Source organism: Danio rerio, chromosome 4, assembly GCF_049306965.1.
Source record: "Danio rerio strain Tuebingen ecotype United States chromosome 4, GRCz12tu, whole genome shotgun sequence".
Lineage (NCBI taxonomy): Eukaryota > Metazoa > Chordata > Actinopteri > Cypriniformes > Danionidae > Danio > Danio rerio.
Genome location: NC_133179.1, coordinates 11,517,558 through 11,535,006, shown reverse-complemented (window position 1 = coordinate 11,535,006; position 17,449 = coordinate 11,517,558). Strand labels below are relative to the sequence as shown.

The 17,449-nt window shown below is 38.0% G+C and overlaps 2 protein-coding genes across 2 annotated transcripts; both read left to right on the top strand.

Moving 5' to 3' along the window:
- Positions 1-48: 48 nt before the first annotated feature.
- On the top strand, positions 49-11,658 carry LOC110439348 (scavenger receptor cysteine-rich domain-containing protein DMBT1-like). The gene is made up of 21 exons (XM_073946781.1): positions 49-388; positions 466-789; positions 866-1,183; positions 1,270-1,566; positions 1,688-1,765; positions 1,969-2,283; positions 2,381-2,611; positions 2,710-2,808; positions 3,788-3,838; positions 4,172-4,234; positions 4,314-4,376; positions 4,475-4,531; positions 4,660-4,704; positions 5,757-5,979; positions 7,675-8,024; positions 8,112-8,414; positions 8,498-8,812; positions 10,098-10,406; positions 10,503-10,817; positions 10,942-11,244; positions 11,330-11,658. The coding sequence occupies exons 1-21, from the start codon at positions 178-180 to the stop codon at positions 11,656-11,658; spliced, it is 4,599 nt and encodes a 1,532-aa protein (XP_073802882.1). The 5' UTR covers positions 49-177.
- A 240-nt stretch (positions 11,659-11,898) lies between these two features.
- On the top strand, positions 11,899-16,953 carry LOC108183378 (scavenger receptor cysteine-rich type 1 protein M130). The gene is made up of 15 exons (XM_073946780.1): positions 11,899-12,136; positions 12,309-12,623; positions 12,701-13,024; positions 13,101-13,418; positions 13,507-13,809; positions 13,920-13,991; positions 14,123-14,452; positions 14,528-14,737; positions 14,817-14,903; positions 15,683-15,742; positions 15,928-15,996; positions 16,134-16,196; positions 16,300-16,362; positions 16,531-16,590; positions 16,843-16,953. The coding sequence occupies exons 1-15, from the start codon at positions 11,899-11,901 to the stop codon at positions 16,890-16,892; spliced, it is 2,562 nt and encodes an 853-aa protein (XP_073802881.1). The 3' UTR covers positions 16,893-16,953.
- Positions 16,954-17,449: the final 496 nt, after the last annotated feature.

Sequence of the window (17,449 nt, the reverse complement as noted above, 5' to 3'; positions counted from 1 at the left end):
TTTTTTCGTAAAGTATATCTCTTTCTGTAAACTGCATTACACTTTGTTTCTAATCCCTTTGTTTTTTGTCTAGGTTACACTGATCTCAGACTGGTCAATGGTCCTGACTCCTGTTCTGGTCGAGTTGAACGTCAGTACTACAGTAAATGGGGCACAGTGTGTGATGCATGCTGGGATATGAGAGCTGCCAGTGTCCTCTGTAAACAGCTGAATTGTGGGATTGCTGTGTCTGTTGTGGGATCAGACTGGTTTGGAGAGGGAAGTGGTGAAATCTGGGCTGATGTGTTTAATTGTGACGGGAATGAAACAAAACTCTCCGAATGTTCAATCTCTTCATGGAGTCGAGCTGAACGTTCTCATAGACGAGATGTTGGAGTCATCTGCTCTAGTGAGGACATTTTATTAAAAAATTTAATAAATTACTTGTATTAATATCTTAATAAACTGCCTCATGTTTATCTTCAGACTCGTCTCTGGCTCTTCATGAGGGTCTGGTGCGGTTGTCTGGAGAGAGACAGTGTGAGGGGCAAGTGGAAGTTTTGATCCAGCAGGTCTGGAGGAAGGTTCTGCTGGACTCCTGGAGTCTCACTGAATCCTCTGTAGTCTGCAGACAGCTGGGCTGTGGCTCTGTGCTCAACTTCTCCGGCTCCTCTTCATCCAGTCCTGAACACAGTCATGAGTGTGTGATGGGCTTCCAGTGCTCTGGGAGTGAAGCTCATCTGGGGAACTGCAGCTCTCCACAAACTCTCAACTGCAGCTCCACACAACAGCTGTCAATCACCTGCCTTGGTGAGAACAACAACATCTGGGCAGATTCTGGAGTTGTTCCTGATCAATAATGTGTTTCTCTTTCTCTGAATATCAGGCCGCGGGTCCATCAGGCTGGTGGGTTCTGGGGGAGACTGTGCAGGGAGGCTGGAGGTTTTTCACAGCGGCTCATGGGGGACAGTGTGTGACGACTCCTGGGATATTAAAGATGCCCATGTGGTGTGCAGACAGCTGCAGTGTGGAGTGGCCCTCAGTAACCAGCAGGTACCAGCCTGGTTTGGTCCTGGTTCTGGACCCATATGGCTGGATGAGGTGGAGTGTGAGGGGAATGAGACGTCCCTGTGGAGCTGCTCTTCTCCAGGCTGGGGAAAACATGACTGTCTACACAAGGAGGATGTAGGAGTCGTCTGCTCTGGTGAACAATATACTTCACATACAGTTTATGTCATGTCCAGTGTATAAAACAAATGTTTGGTTTACAGTTATCACTTTTCCATCCAGAGTATAAAGAGATCAGGTTAACTGAGGGCTGTGAAGGGAATGTGGAGGTTTTCTACAATGGATCCTGGGGAAATGTGTGCTGGAATCAGATGGACAGAGACACAGCGAGTCTGATCTGTCAAGAGCTGAACTGTGGAAGATCTAGCAATGAGCCCAGTCATTCAGAGGGACTGAAGTCTCATAATTGGCTTGATTATTTTAAATGTCGACCACATGACTTTACTTTATGGCAGTGTCCATCTGCACCCTGGAGACTGACTGACAGTAATAATGAGGTGGCTGTGATCACCTGCACAGGCAAGTTCATTCTGAGTTAAGTTTAAATAAGGTGGATATTTTTGTTTAAAGTGTTATTACGGCTTCAAACAACTTCCAATTTTCAGTTAAGTGTTGAAATTTTAACATGTTTTAATCTCAGAGGAGGAAAGTTCTGAGTCTCCTAGGAGTCTTCTTCCCTGTTTTACTTATTCATCTCATCACCAGAGGCAGTGTTCAAGTAAGTTTATTACAGTACATGTCATTTTTATGTCATCTTAAACAGTGGACTGACATCTTAAATGATTCAATGTCATAATCAATGATATAATAAAATTCAAATAATGTTTAAATTAATTACAATTTTACAACTTGTAATTTCAGTCTGTGTTTTGCTGTAAACTTGCTACAGCAGTTCATCAATGTCTGATGTGTGTGTTTCAGCTCACGTTCCTCTCAGACTGCGTGGAGGGGGCGGCCGGTGCTCTGGAAGGCTGGAGGTGTATCATAACGCTGTGTGGGGCTCAGTCTGTGATGATCTCTGGGACATCAGCGATGCTCAGGTGGTCTGCAGGCAGCTGGGTTGTGGAGCAGCACTGAGGGCTGATGGGAATTCAGCCTTTGGTGCTGGTGAAGGTGTTGTGTGGCTGAACAGAGTCCAGTGCAGAGGGAATGAGCTTCACCTGTGGGACTGTCCTCTCTCCCTGAACAACCACACTGACTGCTCCCACAAAGAGCACGCTGGACTCACCTGTGCAGGTCACTGACAGATTTTTTAATCATTTTAGTGCTAGTAATTATTATATATTTTTTATTTAAATCAGTCATTTGCTTGGTTTTGACTCTGATTTAATAGACTTACCAGATATATCAGCGTCCACTACTCCCGCCACATCAGCATCATCTTCTGCTGCAGTTTCTCAGACAGTGAGCTCAACATCAGTCTCTCCTCCACAAACTCATCCAGAAACTGGTCCAGAAACTCATCCAGTCCCCCCAGTGGTGGTGATTGTACTGGGAGTTGTGCTCTTACTGCTCTTAGTGCCGCTGCTTATACTGATTCAGCAGAACAGAGTGATGAGGAGAGGTAGGAGAGATCCAGAGACTGTCATATTGTGTCTTCTTCAGTGTGTGATCAGTCATGTGTTGTGAACTGACAGCAGGTTTGTGTGTCGACACTCACAGCTCTCTCTAAGAGGAGACAAAAGACCATCACCACTGAGGCTGTTTATGAAGAGCTTCACCAAAGGCCCAAAAATGGACACAGTGTCTTTACTCAGAGAAGTAAGTAAATTTCTTGTGTGTTGTTCAACAGGGTAATCAATTTATTCAGAGAATGAGAGAAATAAATCACATGGGGCACATATATCATTCATTGATTCTACTCCTCCATAACAGGTAGTGTCCTTTCTCAAAAACTGCATTCTGGGTATGAAGATGCAGATGATCTTCTTTTAGGTTAGAGGACTGAAATATAATAATGTCACCTGTTACATACAGAGCTAAATGTAGTCTATGTTAAAGGGATAGTTTAAAAAAGGTAATGATTCAGACTCAAGTAATTGCTTTGTACTGTTTTTATTTTTTCTTTCTGTTACATTCTACGGGTGATTAAAAGACACAGACGTTTCGGCGCAATGCCTTTCTCAGTGTGTGACACAATTCTCTCACTCCACCCTTTTATCCCATAGTTAATCACAATGTGCAATTAGTTAGACCGCCACTCTCATTATAGTATCCATCATTAACCACACAATAACTATCTTCACACTTCACACTTGAATAATAGCATTGACAAGATTGACGCACCAAACCAAAGAAGTTCCTAAAAAAAACGCAAGCGCGCAGGGCAAACTTCAGCAACTCTACGAAAGGGATACTTTACTCACATTTACTCGCCCTCGAGTGGTTTCAATACTTTTATGAACACAAAAGAAGATATTTTGATGAAAGCTAAAAACCTGCAACAACTGATTTCCATATTTGGAAAAAAAATACTATGGAAGCAAATGGTTACTGTACATGTTTCCAACTTTCTTCAAAATATCTTCTTTTTTGTTCAACAGAAGACAGAAACACCAACAGGTTTGGTACAAGTGGAGGATGAGTAAATGTTGACAGAATTTTTTATTTTTGGGTGAATTTATTACTTTAATTTGCATTTGAAAGCAATTATAACTTTTCTTTTGCAGTTCATCTTAACACGATAATTCAATAAGGCAGGTAAGGGAATACTGAATCTTTTTTCTTGTCTGTTTTTAAGTGAGATCTGCACCTCACTCCTATGAAGACATTACAACTGAAGGCCCTGAAGGTCAGTGCCTTTAACTGATTTAACTTAAAGGAGTCAGATTATTAGTTTTACATTTTCAGAGAATGGTAATAACTTGTTGTTAGATTAGATTAATTAAACAGACTTTTGAATAAAAGTCTTGATAATTAATTTGAATGTTGTGATTCCTGTTTTACTTAGTTGACTTAATAATGACTCCATAGAATTGATTTACAGCCCGAAACACAACTCTCATTCCCATGTTGTTCTCTTCACCTGATACTTGTATTACATGTGATGAACAAGGTATAAATAATAGCCAATAATACAAGCATTTTTTGTTTATTTCTTCATTTCTCTTAACTCATCTATAAGAACAAGCATCGTCTGAGAATTATGATGATGCAATCACTGCTGGATTGGGACACTCTGGTGCAGGTATATTTCTAATAATTATTTCCACAGTTTTTTTATGCAGTTTTATTTGATTTGTTTTTATTATTATTATTTTTTATAGAAGACGTACCAGAAAACTATGATGATGCCATCGTCTTGCGACAACTCTCCAATGATAAAGCAGGTGTGTGCTTCAAATGACACTTGTGTACATATAGTAAAAAAATCCTAAATTATACTAGCAGATAATATTTAAATTAATAGTTCAAACATGTATTTTAGAGAGTCCTGAGGATTATGGTGATCCAGATGAAAGGGAGTATGTGAGTGACATATTGGGTACGTTTTTACTTTCTCATTTTTTGTGATAATAACAGCTTATTTAAATTGACTGCTGCTATTGAGGAGTTCATACTAATACTTTTAAAAAGCTTATTGTGATTCAGTTGCTTTTTTTCTAATACCAGATTATGATGATGTGGGGGAAGAACCAGAAAAACAGGAAGCAAATGGTTAACTCAGCCACACAGATTTTGTTTTGTTTATATATATATATATATATATATATATATACACACACACACACACACACACACACACACACACACACAGTATGTATAAGTACATGTAAGATACTATAAGAATAGTTACTATAAAAAATCTTCTTTTATTGATTTCTTTTTAATAATTTCATAACTTGCTCTTATGGCCTTTTCAAAATATTTAATTTTCTCTTTTCAGAAGTTTTTAGGATGTCATTTCATTTCAGTCATGCAGACATACTGTATCTATTTAGTAGAATTTATTTTCCACCTAACATTCAATCAGTTTTATACACCGTAATTTTGATTATCCCAGTCTTATTTTACAAAAATTTCACATTGTAAACATAGATTATTCTCATTGAATATACTGTAGACTCATTGGTGATGGACTTTTATATTTTGCTTAATAACCTAGGAATGTACTTTGAGAAATATGATGACAAACAGTGAACATTGGGATCTTTATAAGAATGTAATAACTCCTTTAAACTAGCAGAGCTTATTGTTCATTTTGTGTTTAGCAGAGGAAGTTTCTGGCAATCAGACATTGTTTGTATACACTTTTTAATATTGAGACTTTATGTTTGTATTATTTTAAGTAGCTGTTTTGGATTTTAATCCAGTTTGATTGTGTTGAATTGATTTGAATGTTTTCTGATAAGCAATAAAATCAAACTTCAAGTTGATTTGTGTTTTCATTATTGTCCTGAAATAGGGGAAAGTTGCAACCCCTTTTGTTGAAACATTGAATTCTTCGCACAAAATGTAAATGTTTTTTATAACTAACAAAATGTGTTATAATATGAGACATTAGAGATACAAAACATAAAGAAGCAATGGTCAAATTATATGTTTCGATCACCGTCAAAATTTGAAATGTTGTAATTGAGTCACGACAAGGTCATCTGACATGTTCAGCATCTCATTACGAGAGACAGTGTTCAGGTTAAGAGGTTGTATTATGCATTTGATCAAAAAATATAGTTTAAAACATTTAGTTGTTACTAATTATGTGTGTGTTTTAGCTCATGTTCCTCTCAGACTGCGTGGAGGGGACGGCCGGTGCTCTGGGAGGCTGGAGGTGTATCATAACGCTGTGTGGGGCTCAGTCTGTGATGATCTCTGGGACATCAGCGATGCTCAGGTGGTCTGCAGGCAGCTGGGTTGTGGAGCAGCACTGAGGGCTGATGGGAATTCAGCCTTTGGTGCTGGTGAATGTGTTGTGTGGCTGAACAGAGTCCAGTGCAGATGGAATGAGCTTCATTTAATTTGTGTTTATTTAATTATTGTGCATATTTAATTATACTTAATTATGTGTGATTGTTGCATTAGATTGTTCATTATTTCATTGCAGATGACACATCAGAAAGCTATGATGAGGTAGGGAGTACATTAAAGACCCTTAGGAATGTAAAGAAGTGTGTTTGCACAGTGTGTTCATAAGAAACTGGATTTTATTCTAGCGAAACCTGGATGAGTTTACAAACAAAAAGTTTTGGAAAAAAAGCAAAAGCCTTGATGTGCCACCCATAATTCAACTGAAGTTTTACATTAAGAACTTTTAAAAATCTATTTGCTTATATATATTGCATATATTAAATATCCCTCATCTTAATTTATTGTTAATAAATGGCCAGTTTGTCACTTTTAATAGTTGTTAATAGATTTTAAATCTCCATCACTCATCGATGATTCTAGCATGAAGGCCTATTATGTTTTTGGATAGCTTTGATGATTATTTGGGTTAATTTCTGGCTTTTTGTCAAGACAATTTAATGTAATTAAAATGTCCGTTCAACCAAATCATTCAGAGTTTTCATTATAAGTAAAGCCAAAATATTTCTGCATTGAATGTTTATTTATTTATTTATTTATTTATTTATTTATTTATTTAATGTTTTAACATATTAACAAAATGTTAAGCAACTCATTTGCAGTGTTTGTTGCCCTCTTCTGGAAGATCCACCTATGCTCTGGCGCCCCATATTTAGAATAATTAATGTTTTGCTGCCATCTTGTGGCTAACAAAAGCTTCTACACATTCAGCAATAGGCTGCTAAACTGTTAAATAATAAATTAAATAATTTTATTTATAGTTTAAAACTGATTAATGCTATTAAAAAAATTCTAATAGCATAAAGCGTTAAAATAGGCCATTTACTTAAAATATTCTGATAGAGTAAAATAATTAAAATGTGTACACTTTTATAAGTTATGTTTTTGTAGTTATCATTAACATATACTATATATTAAAGCACATTTTAACATTTATTTCTTTTAAATTAAAGACAAACATTTTTTTGATTATGTTTTCTTTATGACTTTTCAAGTTTAAAGTATGAAGTGTTCTCTTATCAGTGCATATCTCAGCAGGTGTTTGGTTCTGATGCTGTAAATATCCTGGAGTACTTCCTCTCTATGAAATCTTCAAATGATAATTAATGACTATTTTTGCCTCTGGCAGGTGTGTGTATGTGTATGTGTGTGTGAGCCCTCAAGAAAGTGCCTTGATATGGAAGAGGAGGAGCAGTCATCTTCAGCGCTGACGTTCTTTTGATATATTTGGTGAATATCAAGAAAGCCTGCTCTGATTTGTCGCTGAGGTTGTTTGATGATTTCCTCTGTTGTGTCTAATAAGGTAATGATGAACGTGATTGGAAAGATTTACAACTCTTGTCTTTAAGGGGCTTGTAAGGAAGAAACTTGTGCTGCATTTGAGCTGATGATATGGTGGCGTGTGTCATGGAGAAGGAGATCATGAAGAGTTTGATGCTTATGCTTCTGGAAATCATCACCGCTGGTAAGTTTATATATTTATTTGGGGCATAAAATTATTTCATTTCAACCTTTTTGTGCCAGAATGTTATCTAAAATGATCAATATGCTTCCTAGAAGTTTATTTTTTTGTTCTGTTCTCTAATCATTGTTTTTTCATTTTTTCTCAGTTTGTCATTTATATGTTGCACAAAAAGATCATCTGAATGTGAGACTTGTAAATGGGAACAGTCGCTGTGCCGGTCGAGTGGAAGTTCTTCATAGAGGTCAGTGGGGAACAGTGTGTGATGATTGGTGGGATTTGGCTGATGCTGCAGTGGTGTGTAGAGAACTGGGCTGTGGAGAACCTGTAGATGCTCTGGGTTATGCTCATTTTGGACAAGGATCGGGACCAATCTGGATGAGTTATGCAGTGTGTACTGGATCAGAGTCAACACTGAAGAGCTGTGGCTCCACAGGATGGGCTAAAAACAACTGTGATCATAATAACGATGCTGGAGTCATATGCTCAGGTAACCTTCTCCTCATCCTTAAATAATAAATTAATAATAATAATGATCTACTTATGCGAAAAGTTTAAATGATCTTTGTTCTTTTAGAGGTCAGGCTGGTTGGAGGTTCTCGCTGCTCTGGGAGGTTAGAGATTCTTCATGATCAGACGTGGATGTCAGTGTGTGATGCTGCCTTTGACCAGCAGGATGCAGAGGTTGTGTGTAGAGAGCTGGACTGTGGGGCTCCTGTACAGGTGCTGAGAGCTGCTGCTTTTGACAAAGGAGACGCTCAGATGTGGACACAAGAGATTCAATGTAGAGGAAATGAGTCTCAGATTCACCTCTGTCCAACATCACCGTTATATAAAATCAATTGTTCTCATCACAACTATACTGAACTTATGTGTGCAGGTTGAAACTGCTTTTGACTTCATATTCAACTAAAACCTAAATCATTTCAACAATTTAATTCATTTTCTTTGTCTATTATACAGAAAGTGTGAATGTAAGACTTGTAAATGGTACCAGTCGCTGTGCTGGTCGAGTGGAAGTTCTTCATAGAGGTCAGTGGGGAACAGTGTGTGAAGATGACTGGGATATGGCTGATGCTGCAGTGGTGTGTAGAGAACTGGGCTGTGGAGAACCTGTAGATGCTCTGGGTGATGCTCATTTTGGACCAGGATCAGAGCCAGTCTGGATGAGTTATGTTGTGTGCACTGGATCAGAGTCTACTTTGAAGAACTGTGGATTAACAGGATGGGGTACAAGCGCATGTAAACAAAATGGTGAAGCTGGAGTCATCTGCTCAGGTAACTTACTCTAAAAGTGTATACTGATGTAAATAAATTAAAATACAGTACTGTATATCCCCAAACAATATGCTGCTTTGATAATTATTATTATTTTTGTTTATTTAACAGGGACATTGATACAGTTTAAAGTATAACATTAATAGAGTTTAAAGCAGCCAATGCTCCACATACAGGCTTCTAGCCAGTGACTAATTTGCAGCCTTACTCCCTGGTTAGACTTTTATACAATAAAACAGTACAAAAATCTTTATGATTTACATATAAAAATACATTACAAATACAAAAAAAGACAAGAAAAGAAATAAAAAACGCATGACAAGCAGTGTTAACAATCCTGATTTAGTTTAAACTACTTTTTTTTACTCTCTTTAAAATCTGTTTAAGTCTGTTTGCCTTTTTAGTTCAATCGGCAGGCTATTGCAAAGCAGTGTACCCTAAAATAAAAATGTATATTGTGCAAATTTAGTTGTTGTTGTTGTTTTTTTTTTTGGTATTATGCAGTTCAGATTGATTACGCTTCTTGTGATAATCCCTTGCTACTGCTTGATTTTGTTATTAATTTTCATATTTATGGAGCAAGATGATTTACATATTTAAAAATCATTTTTAAAAGAGACATATTGACAACATTTTCAAAAGATCTTCAGATTATATCATTTTGTAAAATATTGAAATGGTGCCATCTACTTCCAAAACTTTAAGTGTTTGTTTATATAGAGATCTAGAAGGTTTGATTGTCAATAAGGAGGCCTAACTTTCCTTTTTGTCTGACAATCACACAATAAGATAAGTGCGAAAACACCATTGCATGCATATATAACTTGCTGTAAAATAGGAGTGACAGACACATTTAAATATGAGAATATACTGTAATTTTTGATTCAGTACGTGTATATAATATGATTCACTCATGGCTATGTGACCAATTAAGCTCTGGTTTAAAATCACACAGCAGGTTTCCTCAAAAACAGTGCTGCAGTACTGCATTAGCTACACTCTAACAAATGTGGGGTTGTATTAACCCTGTGTTGGGCCAATTATGGACAAACACAACCTGGTTTAATTTTTCGCCTTAATTATGTGGGTGTCAGATTGTGAAATGATTAGCATAAATGAGGGTTTATGCTAAATCCACCTAGGAAGTGGCTTATTTATGGGTTTGGGGCAAAGGAGATCTACAAAATTTTGGACACTTAATATGTTAAATTTCTAGATTATGTATCTAGTTTGTTTTAAATTTTTCTGTTACAATTAATAATTGATTTAAATGATCTTACTTTAGAAGTGAAACTCTTTGGAGATTCTCACTGCTCTGGGAGGCTGGAGATTCTTCATAATCAGACGTGGATGTCAGTGTGTGACGCTGCCTTTGACCAGCAGGATGCAGAGGTTGTGTGTAGAGAGCTGGACTGTGGGGCTCCTGTACAGGTGCTGAGAATTGCTGCTTTTGACAAAGGAGACGCTCAGATGTGGACACAAGAGATTCACTGCAGAGGAGATGAGTCTCAGATTCACCTCTGTCCATTTACATCAACATCATCATCACATGAAAACAACTGCACTCATGACAACACAGAACTTGTTTGTGCAGGTTGAAACTACTTTTAAATTAATGTTCAAATCGGAATCACTTACTAGTTAATTCTTTCTGTCACCTCATCTTTCATTTTCTTTCTTTATTATCCAGAAAGTGTAAATGTGAGACTTATAAATAGTACCAGTCGCTGTGCTGGTCGAGTGGAAGTTTTTCATAGAGGTCAGTGGGGAACGGTGTGTGATGCTGCCTGGGATCTTAAAGATGCTGCAGTGGTGTGTAGAGAACTGGGATGTGGAGAACCTGTAGATGCTCTGAGTGGTGCTCATTTTGGACAAGGAACAGGACCAATCTGGATGGGTGTTGTGTTATGCACTGGATCAGAGTCTACCCTGAAGGCCTGTGGGTCATGGGGATGGGAGAAACATAACTGTGATCATAGTGGTGATGCTGGAATCATCTGCTCAGGTAACCGCTCAAAACATAACCTGCAGTGATATTATTTTTACATTTATTGAGAATATTACACCAGTATTTTGTGAAAAAACAAAAGCTGAAAACAAGTAAATTACTTGTAAATTATTCTGTTTAGAGGTCAGGCTGGTTGGAGGTTCTCGCTGCTCTGGGAGGTTAGAGATTCTTCATAATCAGACGTGGATGTCAGTGTGTGATGCTGCCTTTGACCAGCAGGATGCAGAGGTTGTGTGTAGAGAGCTGGACTGTGGGGCTCCTGTACAGGTGCTGAGAGCTGCTGCTTTTGACAAAGGAGACGCTCAGATGTGGACACAAGAGATTCACTGCAGAGGAGACGAGTCTCAGATTCACCTCTGTCCAACATCAACATTATATGAAAACAACTGTACTCACAACAACAGTGTTAGACTGATTTGTGCGGGTAAGAGCTGGAGTTAGAGAGAAGATATTAGAAATATGTATTATATTATTTTACTTGAAATGTCTTTTTTATTAAATTCATTTAGATGCAAGGAATGTGAGGTTGGTTGATGGTAACAGTCGCTGTGCTGGTAGAGTGGAGGTTTATCATAGAGGTCAGTGGGGAACAGTGTGTGAAGATGACTGGGATTTGGCTGATGCTGCAGTGGTGTGTAGAGAACTGGACTGTGGAGAACCTGTAGATGCTCTGGGTGATGCTCACTTTGGACCAGGATCAGGACCAATCTGGATGAGTACTTTAAGTTGTTATGGGATGGAATCTACATTAAAAAGCTGTGGAGCGGCAGGATGGGGCCAACACACCTGTGGTCATAATGATGATGCTGGAGTCATCTGCTCAGGTGAAGGACAATAGCATATTTTTTTGTGATAAATGTCATAAATTTAATTAAATAACGATTTTGCAAAGCACTTCTATTGTTATGACTGCTGAATAAAACATATTCATACATTTACACTCTAAATATAGCTGATAATGGTTTTGTCTGTGTTATACAATATTAATATAATTCAAACAGATCATAAACAGTCCAGACTTATTGACGGATCTCATCTGTGCTCTGGGAGGTTAGAGATCCTTCATGATCAGACGTGGATGTCAGTGTGTGATGCTGCATTTGACCAGCAGGATGCAGAGGTTGTGTGTAGAGAGCTGGACTGTGGGGCTCCTGCTCAGGTGCTGAGAGCTGCTGCTTTTGACAAAGGAGACACTCAGATGTGGACACAAGAGATTCACTGCAGAGGAGATGAGACTCGCATTTCATTCTGTTTAATGTCACAATCACACAAAAACAATTGCACAAATGCCAGTAGAGTAAGCCTGATATGTTCAGGTAAGGAAATAATGTACTGTACAGGGTCCTTAAATGTGTTACTGTACAGAACTTGTCTCATTGTTAAGTATTATTTGGCACTTCTTTAATCACTAAAGCATGTCTCTGTCTGCATGTTGTATAATAGACATTTTTGTAAAGGGCCTTACAATACCAACATGTCTTTGCACAGGTTACACGGATTTTCGACTGGTCAATGGTTCAGACTCTTGTTCTGGAAGAGTGGAGCTTCAGTATTTCAGTAAATGGGGCACAGTGTGTGATGCATGCTGGGATATGAGAGCTGCCAGTGTCCTCTGTAAACAGCTGAATTGTGGGATTGCTGTGTCTGTTGTGGGATCAGACTGGTTTGGAGAGGGAAGTGGTGAAATCTGGGCTGATGTGTTTGATTGTGACGGGAATGAAACAAAACTCTCCGAATGTTCAATCTCTTCATGGAGTCGAGCTGAACGTTCTCATAGACGAGATGTTGGAGTCATCTGCTCTAGTGAGGACATTTTATTAATAATGTATTAAATATATTTCCATGTAATATCTTAACAAACTGCCTCATGTTGTCATCAGACTCGTCTCTGGCTCTTCATGAGGGTCTGGTGCGGTTGTCTGGAGGGAGACAGTGTGAGGGGCAGGTGGAAGTTTTGATCCAGCAGGTCTGGAGGAAGGTTCTGCTGGACTCCTGGAGTCTCACTGAATCCTCTGTGGTCTGCAGACAGCTGGGCTGTGGCTCTGTGCTCAACTTCTCCGGCTCCTCTTCATCCAGTTCTGAACACAGTCATGAGTGTGTGATGGGCTTCCAGTGCTCTGGGAGTGAAGCTCATCTGGGGAACTGCAGCTCTCCACAAACTCTCAACTGCAGCTCCACACAACAGCTGTCAATCACCTGCCTTGGTGAGAACAACAACATCTTGGCAGATTCTGGAGTTGTTCCTGATCAATAATGTGTTTCTCTTTCTCTGAATATCAGGCCGCGGGTCCATCAGGCTGGTGGGTTCTGGGGGAGACTGTGCAGGGAGGCTGGAGGTTTTTCACAGCGGCTCATGGGGGACAGTGTGTGACGACTCCTGGGATATTAAAGATGCCCATGTGGTGTGCAGACAGCTGCAGTGTGGAGTGGCCCTCAGTAACCAGCAGGTACCAGCCTGGTTTGGTCCTGGTTCTGGACCCATATGGCTGGATGAGGTGGAGTGTGAGGGGAATGAGACGTCCCTGTGGAGCTGCTCTTCTCCAGGCTGGGGAAAACATGACTGTCGACACAAGGAGGATGTAGGAGTCGTCTGCTCTGGTGAACAATATACTTCATATGCAGTTTATGTAACATCCAGTGTATAAAACAAATGTTTGGTTTTAAGTTATCCCATGTTTCCATCCAGCGTTTAAAGAGATCAGGTTAACTGAAGGCTGTGAAGGGAATGTGGAGGTTTTCTACAATGGATCCTGGGGAAATGTGTGCTGGAATCAGATGGAAATAGACACAGTGAGTATTATTTGTCAAGAGCTGAACTGTGGAAGATCTGGTGTTTTGTCTGTTTCTACATCAAGACTGAAATCAGCTCCTAACTGGCTGGACAAAGTAACATGTCGATCACATGATTCACATCTTTTGCAATGTCCGTCTTCAATTTGGGGACAAAATGACTGTAATACAGATGAAGTGGCCAAAGTTACCTGCTCAGGTAAAATTATAGAATATTGTTCACTACACAATACAGAAATATTGCTTTAATACTTTGAGTATACATAGAAAAAGACACATTGCATATATTACTGTATCTGATGATTACAGAAAAGGAGAGTCCTGCATCCCCCAGAAGTTATCTTACTATTTCCACATCTCCTCACCAAAGACAATGTTTTGGTAAGTGTATTTCATAGAAACACAAATTAAGAGAGCTGTATACAGGGTAAGGTCATACAAGTAACCGTTATGACCCCTATATACAGTAGGTGTCTCTGTTGTGACAGTACTCTGCTTTCTTTTTGTGTGAGATGTGTGTGTTTTAGCTCACGTTCCTCTCAGACTGCGTGGAGGGCACAACCAGTGCTCTGGGAGGCTGGAAGTATATCATAACGCTGTGTGGGGCTCAGTCTGTGATGATCTCTGGGACTTCAGTGATGCTCAGGTGGTCTGCAGGCAGCTGGGTTGTGGAGCAGCACTGAGGGCTGATGGGAATTCAGCCTTTGGTGCTGGTGAAGGTGTTGTGTGGCTGAACAGAGTCCAGTGCAGAGGGAATGAGCTTCACCTGTGGGACTGTCCTCTCTCCCTGAACAACCACACTGACTGCTCTCACAAAGAGCACGCTGGACTCACCTGTGCAGGTCACTGAAAACACTAAGGAATATTATTTATTGAATTATTTGCAGGAGTTTAAATCTGTTTGTTGTTTGTTTTAGATTTGTCAGTGTCCACTACTCCTGCCACATCAGCATCACCTTCTGGTCCAATGTCTCAGACAGTGAGCTCAACATCAGTCTCTTGTTCACAAACACGTCCAGAAACACTCGCAGTTCCCCCAGTGCTTGTGATTGTACTGGGAGTTGTGCTCGTACTGCTCTTAGTAGCATTGCTTATACTGATTCAGCAGAACAGACTCATGAGGAAAGGTAGGAGAGATCCAGAGATCTCAAATGGCATTGTCTTGTGTATTGAACTGACCGCAGGTTTGTCTTGTCACACTCACAGCTCTTGCTGACTGGTACACTGGACTACACAGGGCTCCAACGGAGGCAGTTTATGAGGAAATCTACCAAAGACACAATGACTTGAGAGGTGAGCGATCATAGAAGGAAGTTAAAAGCTTCTATCTAGAAGTGTATTATACACCACGACCTTTTTAATCAAAATTTGACCCTAATTGTGTCCAATAAAAAAGGTCTCACTTCCTTTTCCTAGCCTCTCATTCACACAGACAGATAAATCCCCCCTCCACCATTTGCGTTTTTTTATTCTAAGTGTGTCGACCTTATTGTGTTTTTTGTAATTTATTTAGAACCTCCGATTAATTTGCTTATGGGGGAATGACTAGGAATAAAAAATGGCAGTAAACGTTCAAACTAATTACTAATTTGTTTATGAAAATACATTTAAAAGACTTTGTGTACATCAAGCAGTGTAACGATGTTTGTATGGATAAAAATCAATGGAATTTAATTAAACCAGAAGTCTCGAGCTAATAGGGTTCCAACGGCCTTTCTTTTTTATGTCAAAGAATAAGATGGATTACGTTCTGTTTGAATAGGAATCTCACCTAAGATAGTGGAGTACATGCATAAAACCATTCAAACTGGTGTTACAGCTCATGTTTAAATCATTCTGATCACATTTGTAAAGACATAAATCTCTATCTCTTCATTTATTAATGTGTGGGACATGTTGAAAGCCTTCCTGTAGCTTAAAAGGTTGAACATGACACAAGCAATGCTAAGGATGTCGATTCCGAGGGAAAGCAAAAAAAAAAGAATAAAAATAAAACGATTGAGGATTTAATCTTTTTTTGATGATGAATAATTTTTCCAAACTCTTGTTTCTGTTTTGTTTTTGTTTAACAGAGAGTTTTATTTCTCAAGAACAGCGTTCTGGGTTTGGAGATGGAGATGCACTTCTACCAGGTAAGAGCAGTGTGTTACAAACGGATCTAGTGTTTAGAACAGTAACGGCCTTATAGGAAATTGGTCTTATGAATTGATCAGGTGATTTCATTGCTCGATTAATCAAACAGTAACACTTTGGGATCTGCGTTTTTTTCTACAATTCTTTAAATGTATTTATTGTATGATTATTTTTTATGTTGAAGATCGGATCAATGCAGGCATGTCAGACTATGAGGACATCGCCATTAATGTACCAATACCAGATGAGACAGGTCATTGTCCAGTTCTCTATTATGTTTATAATTCTCTCTCTCTGTGTCTCTGCTGTTCCACAATTAGTTTGTTAATCTATACAGTATTTAAATTTTTTTAAACGCTTGATCAAATTGGTTAAATGTTGCAATTGTAGACGACAAACCAGAAGACTATGATGATGTCATTACCATTGGGCAGAACTGTGCTGCTGATAAAGGTGATTTTTTTTTTGTGATAATTTTTTAATGTTAGTTAGGATAAAATGTTATTTTAATAGCTTAATGTTATATCCGAAAGCTCATAATGTTGTTTGTGTGTAGTGAACACTCCCGAGAATTATGATGATGTCATCATTAGTGAACAGTGCTCTCATTGTGAATCGGGTGAGTCAAGCAGAACTTCATTTTTAATTTCAATTGACATTTATTTTTAAGATATTAAACATATACTAATAAAATTAATCATAATAGTTTTATTGTGTTTAATCTGCTAGTCTCTGACACTCATGAGGGATTTGTTTATTATTATTTCGCTTTAATTTTCCTGTAAAGAGGAAGGTCGGGAGTATGATGATGCATGGAGTATCTCTGAAGATATGAGAAACCTGTTGGGTAAATCTTGTCTCGTGATTATTAATACACTTAATATAAAATATTGTAATATCTTTCATTTTTAATTTTTACTAATATATGAAATGACCCAAGTGATTTGGTCTATAGTTGTGTAATATTATTTTACCATTTAAATTCTCAAAATACAATATTGTTGCAACATGTTTATGATTAAAGTTTGAATAAATATATAATTGTAATGCAATCACAACACTGAACAGCTTTTTTTGTGCTTTTTTCTTTATAATGCAGATTATGATGATGTGGTGGAAGAATCAGACACTGAAAAAGAAGCTGTATAACTCGGTGTTTTATTTTATTCTATTAAATTTTTTACATTTATTTTATTTTTTATTTATATTTTATTTAATTTTATTTCATTTTACAAACTTGTGAAACAGTTATAAATAAAATAATCATTCTATCATTATCATTCCCATTGTTTATTGCTGTGATAGCCATGCGTATGTTTGTTGGGGTTATTGTTATTATTATTTTATTAATTAAGATGAAGCAGAGTTCTCTAGTAACAACACATGATAATTACACTGTCTGGCAAGTGTATGTTTTCTAAAACTTCTGTTGGATGAATGTAAAAAAAAAAATAATGACACACTTGAAGAACAATGTTTTCATGAATATTATTCTATGGACCATTTCAATGTGGTCATGTCATTGGCCTATGAACATTTCCTGCTTCTTATCAAACTATGTAATAACTGTAACAAGAATCAATTCTATCATAACTTAATGTTAAAATAGCTATTATAACATAATTCATCAGTATGTTCCTTTTTTTGTATTCTCGGAAGCTCTAGGAATTAAAAATGTAAAAGAGGCAACATGTTGGGACTATTGT